The 8,410-nt window shown below is 52.1% G+C and overlaps 1 protein-coding gene across 3 annotated transcripts in view; it reads right to left on the bottom strand.

Annotated features, from left to right (window-relative positions):
* Positions 1–515: 515 nt before the first annotated feature.
* The window catches only part of Cmklr1 (chemerin chemokine-like receptor 1), a 38,132-nt gene continuing 30,237 nt past the window's right edge, over positions 516–8,410 (bottom strand). For all 3 annotated transcript variants that reach the window (XM_038346082.1, XM_038346081.1, XM_038346083.1), the window contains 2 exons: positions 7,146–7,233; positions 516–5,833 (listed from right to left, as the gene is read on the bottom strand). In XM_038346082.1, coding sequence (XP_038202010.1) covers positions 4,671–5,771 — 1,101 coding nt within the window. In that variant the 5' untranslated portion in view covers positions 5,772–5,833; positions 7,146–7,233 and the 3' untranslated portion in view covers positions 516–4,670. The remainder of the gene's footprint in view (positions 5,834–7,145; positions 7,234–8,410) is intronic.

Here is an 8,410-nt window from a genome sequence, read left to right as displayed (position 1 = left end):
AGGCCCCTGATAGCTGTGCACAGTGCAGGTAGGATTCCAGCCCATGCAGGCAGAGAAAGGAGCCTCTCTTGCCAAGGCATTGCCATCACAGAGGCCTTTAAGCCTGGCTATCTGTGAGAGCTCATTCGCTGGGTGGATTCTGCCAGGACCATTCCCAGCTGCCCACAAAGCTCCATGCCTGCTTTCCCCCTGCCGTCTGCAGGGGTGTGGAGGGAAGATCACTCCTTTGGGCACCATCTACAAGATCTTTCATTCTCTTCATAAGACATTCATCTCAGATACACAGACTGAGATTTTATTACATGGAGGTGTCCCTGCCATTACAGCCCAGGTTCAGAGACACCCTCACCCACAACCAGGGCAACAGTGAAGATGTCTTAGAAATATCTTGTTTCTGCTCCAATGTGGGTTTTGCCAAGACTCAGTTTCAGCCAGGATTCTGATGGGCCCTGGGCAGATGGCTGCCAAAGCTGGTATTCAAAGTTTAGCCACAAAGAGGGCAGCTTGGTGAGGCCCGCTTGGTGAGGCCCAGGTATCCAAGCTGACATTTTAAAAGTGACTCTCAGGACCATGCTCTTGTTGAAGTGTGTGTGGGGGATCCCCGACTATTTGTATCCTGTTCATTTTCACAATCTGGGCAATAGGGGCCTGAGAAGGGATGAGCTTGAAGTAGTGTCTCTTCCGAACTCCTAAGCCCAGAGGCTGAGAGGAACTGACGAGCCCTGCGCATGTCACGTCCTCCCCTCCAAGGGCAAGGCAGTCCCTCAGGCTCATCACCACCCCACCTTGAAAGCTGATGGGTGTAGGCAGAGACTGACCAAGTAACTTCTAGAGAAAGCAAGAGCTTTCAGGCAGACAGACAGACAGACAGACAGACAGACAGGGCTTGGCTCTGGGTTCTCACTAGACCAGTTCACTTCACCTATCTGAATCTCTCTACTTCATCCATCTGCGGACATGGCACTAGGTCTTAGCACAAAGTCTTCCATGGTCTTTCCTATGACTGTGAGACAGAAATGCTTGCCCCAAGCTTGAGCATGCCCAAGTAATCACATGATTACTACAGCCACTATTGAGCCTCCCAGGCCAGTTGGGCACGCTCTGACCTGTGTGTCTTCCTTCCCTGCCAGCTCTGTGTCCCCACCTGGCCAGTGACCAGGCTGGCATGCCTAAAGTTGTGCCCATCCTCTGAGAGAGACAGAGCTGGTTGTCCAAGGCTAGCCTCCAGCGCAGATGCTCTGAGTGACTCCCACAGCCGCCACGGCAGCAGCTTCAGTGTGCCTCTGTGCGCCAGGGCTAATGTATGTATTATTTACAGAGTTTCCCCATGTACTCAGAATCCCCTGAGAAGTATAATTGTGCACTGGGAGGTACATTTGAATAATATTTACAATTAATTTCCATCAACAAACTGATGCAGCAGGACCTCTGTGCTGCACAGATGGGCCCAGGGTTGGCTTCCCGCTAACCACTCCCCTGAGAGAGCTCAGAGCTTTTAAATACCTCCCACAACTCTCCACTCTCTCCAACGTTCCCAGTCCAGAGACCTCTGCTGTGCAGCCAGCCTCCCAGCTTCCTTTCTCCAGTGCTTTCTAGAGCAGAGAGGGGAGGGATTCAACATGCAGGTCTAAGCAGGTCAGTCCCCACCGGAGCCTCCCCAGCTCTGGTCCTCTGCCTGCCTCCTGCTTACTGTACCCAGACCCCTGCATGGCTCTCTCTCGGCATTGATACTCCTCCAGTTCCGCCTGGAGCATCAGGCGCCCTGCACCATCTCAACACTGACCTGCTCTCCCCAGGTCAACACAATCCCTTCCCAAGGACAAGTCTCTGACCCCCTGGGACAAGGATCACACCTCGCAGTGGCTCTCTCCACAAGAATAGAGAGCTCCCTCTGTCTGAACCTCAGAACCACAGACTCCAGAGTCCCTCTCTGAACAGAGAACCCCAGGGGATGAGCTAGAGGCGGTCCAGGAGAGCCCCCAGGGGATGAGCTAGAGGCGTTCCAGGAGAGCCAGGCAAGTGGGAAGGAGGTGGAGGTTCCGTTGTCTCCTTTCCCCTCCTCTTTTCTCCCTCCTTCCCCTTCCTGTCCTCCCATGGTGCTTTCATGGGCTAACAAAGGTGGGATCTCAGGCAGCAGAGCTGGTTCCAAGTGCCCCTTCATACACACCCCAGACCACTTCCTAGCTATGTGGCCCTGACTTCACCTTCCGCATGGCCCAAAGGGACACAGTGTGGTCCTCCGTCCTCTACCAGATCCAGGCAGAGACTGGAAGGCTCATTGGCACCTGGATGCTCAGAAGCATGGGTCCTCTCTGCCTCAGCAAGCCTTGCTCTCCTCTTCCACACTCCAGTGATCTTCCTTTCTTGTCCCCCCACATCTTGTCTTGTTCCTGTTCCCTCAGCCCATCCTCCACCCAGGAGGCATCAGTGAGGCACTTTGCTGGGTCCCAGCTGCAGAGAAAGTGCTGCCCTGGTAAGTCTTTGCAGGGAGGCATGGAGCCACTGCAGTTTGCCAGCTGCAAGGATTACGCATGTGTCCTGAGAGATAGGGGTTGCCGTGGGAAGCCACCAGGACAAGACTGAAGGTTCCACTTAGCACTTTGCAGGAACAGGCTGATGTGACAGTCAGGAGGAAGAGGGTTTGGCCAGTGTCACTCTCCTGTTTGTCAGCTTTTCCAATGGTCCCCTGCCTGGCCTGGCAACCCTGATGTCTGTGGAGTGATGAATCCCATACCGTGGCATGCCTTAGTTCACATCTGTGGCCCTGGGAAGGACAATGGGAACCCAAGGCTATTTTTAAACCTCCCTCTTTGTTCTCAATCCCTGTAAGTTCAGGCAATCTGAAGCAATCAGAAGTTCCAGCTTGGATCAGTTCAGAACTGCTCATCTCAAGACCCCCACAAGGGAGGAGCAGTCTGTCTGTCCCCTGATGGAGTGCGAGTCCTAGCAGCCTAAAGTTCAGGAACTGGCCAGGCCAGAGGGCACACATCTGCATATTACATCCTGGCGGAGAAGGGGCTTGGACGGTGGACACCCTGGGCCAGGAGGCCATGGACCCAGAAGGGGCTACCCCTGCCAGGCTCCTCCCTCTGCTTGCTCAGATTTCAGCATGTGTGTGTGACAGGAACCAGGAGGAGTGGAGGTTGGAGATCAAGCGCATTTTCTTTGCATGTTGGGTTACTCTGAAATCAACATGCAAAGCTTCGTAAAGACTATTAAAATGTTCATATGGATCCACTAAAGAATCAATATTTATGGCTAAAACCCCAAACCACCAGTTCCTTCCTGACTCCACCTCTCCTTTGAGACAGGAAACTGAGGTTCAAATCCAGCCTGCCAGCATCTCATGTGGTCCCACTGCCCAGCTACTTAACCTCTTTGAGTCTCTGCCTCTTCATATGTATAAGGACCTAAATCAGGGTTTCTGTGAAGAATAAATGAGAAGATACATGTGAAACACTTTAAATGCATGGTAAATGGTTTAAGTTTAAATATGTTTAAATAATGCAGGCTACCAAATCCTCAGTGGAGGGATGAAGGCAGCCAGGCAGAGCTGGGCTTAGGTCTTTGTCACTGACTAAGAGTGTGTGGTGTTTGGTGAGTCATTTCCCTTCCTCAAGTCTTGGCTTCCCTGCCAAGAGAAAGTGTCTGAGTTGGGGAAGAAAGTCCATCCATAGGCTACCCACAAGGCTGTGCTGCCTCACCTGGGAAGCGTGATTCAAGGAGGAGTCAATTAGCTCATCAGCTTCACAGCCCAGCCCCCAGAGACAGCTTTGGGAGATGCTCTGAGCCTGGAGTCTCAAAACTCCACTCTCCAGTCTCCAGGAGGCTTAAAGGGAATGGATTGGGGAGATGACACTCCCACCTTCCTCCTTCCACCCCCACCTTCCTCCCTGCACCCCCACGTTCCACCCAGGGAGGTGTATTCTAAGACCTTCCAGCCAGATCTGAGAGGATTAGGGAAGAAGAGAAGAGACCCTAGGATGGAGTGGAAGCTTTGGTGAGGATGTCCTCCTCCCCAGCCTCAGGTTACAATAGGCACAGAAGCAAAGGGCTGCCACCACCTGAACCCACAACCTAGAGCACCATTTCCCTGTGGCATGCTGATGTTCTGTGCCTCCAACCTTTGGGTTTCTGTTCTCCTCCATTTCTTTACCACCACCACCACCCACAGCCGGCCTCGCCCTTGCAGGGTTCCATGCAGCCCCTCGGATGCTGGTCTTCCCAGCTCATCTGAAATCCAAAGTCAAGTTCTTGTAGGATGATGGCAGTGGCAGGGGAGGCTTGCTGGGTTGACTGCCCTGTGGCTCTCACAGGTCTGTCTGCAATGGGTTTGTGCTGACTTCCTCACCCACACTAGAGACTCTGCAGCATACACAGGATATTATGTGCCCGGATGGAGAACCCTGCCCTCTTCTGAGTCAGTCAAAGCTGGTCCCCTACTCCTCCTGCTCCAGAGGCTCAGATTGATGTGAATTCCATTTTGCTGGAAGAGTGTCTGTGTCCACACTCTGGAATCTTACTCAAAACATGAGCACATGTACAAAATGTAGTGGGCATTGGAGCATACCAGAAAGCTTCCCATCATGTCTCCCACTTCAAGAGACAAGTCCTGGCTATCCCCGGGTGTCCCTGGGCTGCGGCACCCATGGGGGCATTGCCAATAGGGCTCAAAGTGCGCTGGTCTCCTTCTCATTCACTGAAGGCTTCTCATTCAATGAGGACATCTTGGTGAAGCTCCTGTGACTGGGGTAGGAGGAGTGTCCTGTGTCTTCACTCAGGGCATTGACCAAGCGGGAGAAAAGAGCCACCTTGAATTTCTTGAAGTCGTGGCCCATGAAGACATAGAGAATGGGGTTCATGCAGCTGTTGGCGATGGCAATGGCAGTGGCCAGAGGCAGTCCCAGGCTGAAGACAGAGCCCGGTACAGCCGTGTGGTGGAGCTCCAGCAGGTAGAGTGTGTGGTAGGGGCACCAACAGAGGAAGAAGGTGACGATGATGGTGATGATGATCTTGAAGGGCTTCTTGTTCTTGGCCAGGCGATTGCGCTGCAGCTTGAAAACAATGGTTAGGTAACAGGCGGTGATGATAAAGACGGGGATCAGGAAGCCACAAAGGAAGCGGGTGACGGTGACCACCACGTGTCTGCTGAACCCTACGTGATCCACCCGGGAGTTAGTGGAGTGTGGGAAAGACAAGCTGAAGTTGTTGAAGCAGGTTATTTTCCCATGCGTATTGTTTATGTCCCGGAAGACAAGAGATGGGGAACTCAAGAAGAAAGACAGAACCCAGACAACCACACAGGTCATGTAGGCCAGTCGGACACTGCGGTGGTTTTGGGACCAGACAGGAAGCAGCACAGAGATGCAGCGGTCAAAGCTGATAACCGTGAGCAGGAAGACGCTGGTGTACATGTTGTGGCTGAGCAAAAAGCTGCTGATCTTGCACATGGCCTTCCCAAACACCCAGTGGTAGTCCATAGCGGCGTAGGTGATGTGGATGGGCAGGAAGATGTTGAACAGGAAATCAGCCACTGCCAGGTTGACGAACCACACAGTGTTCACCGTCTTCTTCATCTTGAATGTGGCAATGGCGATCACCAGGCCATTGCCCAGGATCCCAAGAAAGCATACCACGCTGTAGATCACCACCAGGAAGACACGGGCCACCTTGGCCTCTAGTGGATTCTCCTCTTCAAAAACCACAATGGGGTCGAAGGTGTCTATGTACTCGTAATTGTAAATGGAATCGTTGTAAGCATCGTACTCCATCTCCGCAAGAGATGACAGGGTCACAGGCTAAAGACCTCGAAGGACAGGTGCTGAGGCGTTGCCTGGCAACAGAGAGACCGTCATTCGAGAGAGGCCAGGGCCGTAAGTCAGCCATCACCCCTCTGTCATTTCATTTCTTTGCTTTGTATGCATTGCCTGTCATATGTGCACGTACATATAGTAGGTGTATGTGAAGGGCAGAGGGTAATGGCAGAGGAGACACAGAACATGAAGTTCCTCAATTTATTTAATACTCATAACCATCTCCCCGGCCTTCTTCTATCCCCACTGCTATCACCACTTCCCTCCTCCTCTCCTCTTCCTCCCCCTAGTCCTCCTCCCCCTAGTCCTCCTCCCCCTAGTCCTCCTCCCCCTAGTCCTCCTCCCCCTAGTCCTCCTTCTACTCACTCTCTTTCTCTTTACCTCCTCCTCCTTTCCCTAGCCCTACTCCTCTTCTTCATCCTCCTCCTGCCCTCCACTTCTGAGACAAGGTCTCACTATGCAGTCCTGGAACTCACTTTGTAGACAAGTTTGGCCTTGAACTCACTCACAGAGATCTACCTGCCTCTACCCTTAGGTACTGGAATTAAAGGTGTGTGCCACCACACCTGGCCTACTTTATTTCTTTCACAAACATCTGCAAGCCTGGCACTACTATAATCATTAACATATGCAGACAATAACAGCTGGACCCCACAAGTCCAAGTAAGAGTGTGATACCAGATGGAGCCGAGCCCCCAAACAAGCTGAAGATGCAGAGGTGGGATGCATTAGGAACCCATGTGGTGTTTTGAATAAGAATGGACACCCTAGGCTTACATGCTTGAATACTCAGCCCCATTTGATGGAACTGTTTGGGAAAGATTAGGAGGTATGTCACTGGGGTGCAGTGCTCTCTCTGTCTCCTCCTTGTGGTATGGACACTCAGCTGCCTGCAGCCTCTTTGCTCCACCATTTTAAACCCGATCCCTCTGAAACAGTGAGCACAATTAAGTGCTTTCTTTTGTAGATCACCTCAGCTGTGGTGTGTTTTATCACAGCTGTATAAAATAATAACTAATGCAAATCTCAACAAGGCCAATGATGAAACCCTCCACCCCCCACCACAGAAAAAGACTGGGCTCCTAAACTAAGTCTCACTGGCCTCCTAAGGACTCTTCCTCCCTCTGTAGTCTGTGTGAGGCAATTAGTCATTCAAAGACCCCTGGGGTATAGACTATCACACCAGCTCTGATACAGTGGAGAAGGGAGCCTGTTGCTGTGACCATGGTTCCACTCACACCTCCAAAGCCTCGGGGACAGCCATCCCAGCATCCTCCCCTGTCCCCACCCTGCTGATGGTCAGTAGTCCCCTTTGGAGACATGGGTCCCTACCTTTGGAGACCTTCACTCTTTGCTGCTGCAGAACAGAAGTCCAGTGTGAGTTCCCAGCCAGGTGGTCACTATGCACAGCTGGAAATACCTGTAGGGGGTAGGGAGGGTGGAGAAGAGGCAGCAGGTAAGCCCAGAGCCCGATAAGGAGGAAACAGCTACTCAGAGAGGTGGGAATCACTCAGCCAAGGCTCTCCTGCTGGAAAGAATGGAGCCCTTGAACCTAGAACCAAGTGGCTCTACCCACAACAGCTGCCATACCGTGTGGGCACCAGCATAAGGGGCTAAACACAGGTGAGTTCATGCAGATGCCACACAGGCTGTGGGGGTGGCTCCCTGGACACTCACCCACATGGGAGGGCCCAGAAAACACCCGCCCACAAGGCAATGTGGGGAGAGAGGATGGAAGGATGCGTCCCCTCAGATCATTTAGTCTTCCCAGGGCCTCTTCCCAGCAGGCATTGCTGCTCTTGCTTTACAGATTATAGAAACTAGGCCAGTGAGATGGCTCAGCCGGCAAAGACACTCGCTGGCCATGTCTGACAACCAGAGTGTCGTCCTGGGGACCCACACAGTGGAAGAGAATCGAGTCCCCCAAAACTGTCCTTTGACCACGCATGAACATGGACACATTCAGGCCTCCACGCATGTGTCAAATAAATAAGTAAATGATTTTTTTTTTAAATTAGAAACGTGGAGAATGAAATGACTCATGCTTATAATTCAGGCACTTGGGGAGGCTGAAACAAGAGGATCATGAGTTTGAGGCTAGCCTGGGCTACATAGTAAGCCTGCCTCCAAAATGCGTGGAAACAGAGCTCAGAAAGCCTTCTCTGGGCCTGGTGGTCCAGAGAGTTAGATATAGACCTTCCTGCCCTGGTGGTCAGCATTAATTAGACACAAACTTCCTGACCTGGGAACTTTGTATGGGGACAGTGACCCAGGCAGCCTCTGAGCACTGTCAGGGCAGGCTGCCAGCTAGTCCTGCATCAGCCCCTAGCAACCCAGTTAGGCTTCTAGGAGAGTTTGTGAACAAAAAAAAGTCAGAACAAATCTGACTTTTGTCACCTCCTAGCTGTGCTCTTCTAGCATATGGCTTCTGTCTAAACTTCAGGCTCCCCATCAATAAAACAGGGACATCCAGATCCGAGAACATGCCAGTGTGTTAGAAAGCAGTGGACATCGGGATATGGGCAATTAGCTCCGCAAAGGGACACAGAAAACCATCAGTACTTAGAAGTGAAGCATCCCCGCCCAGCAATGCACAG

This window comes from Arvicola amphibius, chromosome 10, assembly GCF_903992535.2.
Source record: "Arvicola amphibius chromosome 10, mArvAmp1.2, whole genome shotgun sequence".
NCBI lineage: Eukaryota > Metazoa > Chordata > Mammalia > Rodentia > Cricetidae > Arvicola > Arvicola amphibius.
The sequence above is the reverse complement of the archived record's forward strand: the minus strand, read 5'-3'. Positions and strand labels throughout refer to the sequence as shown.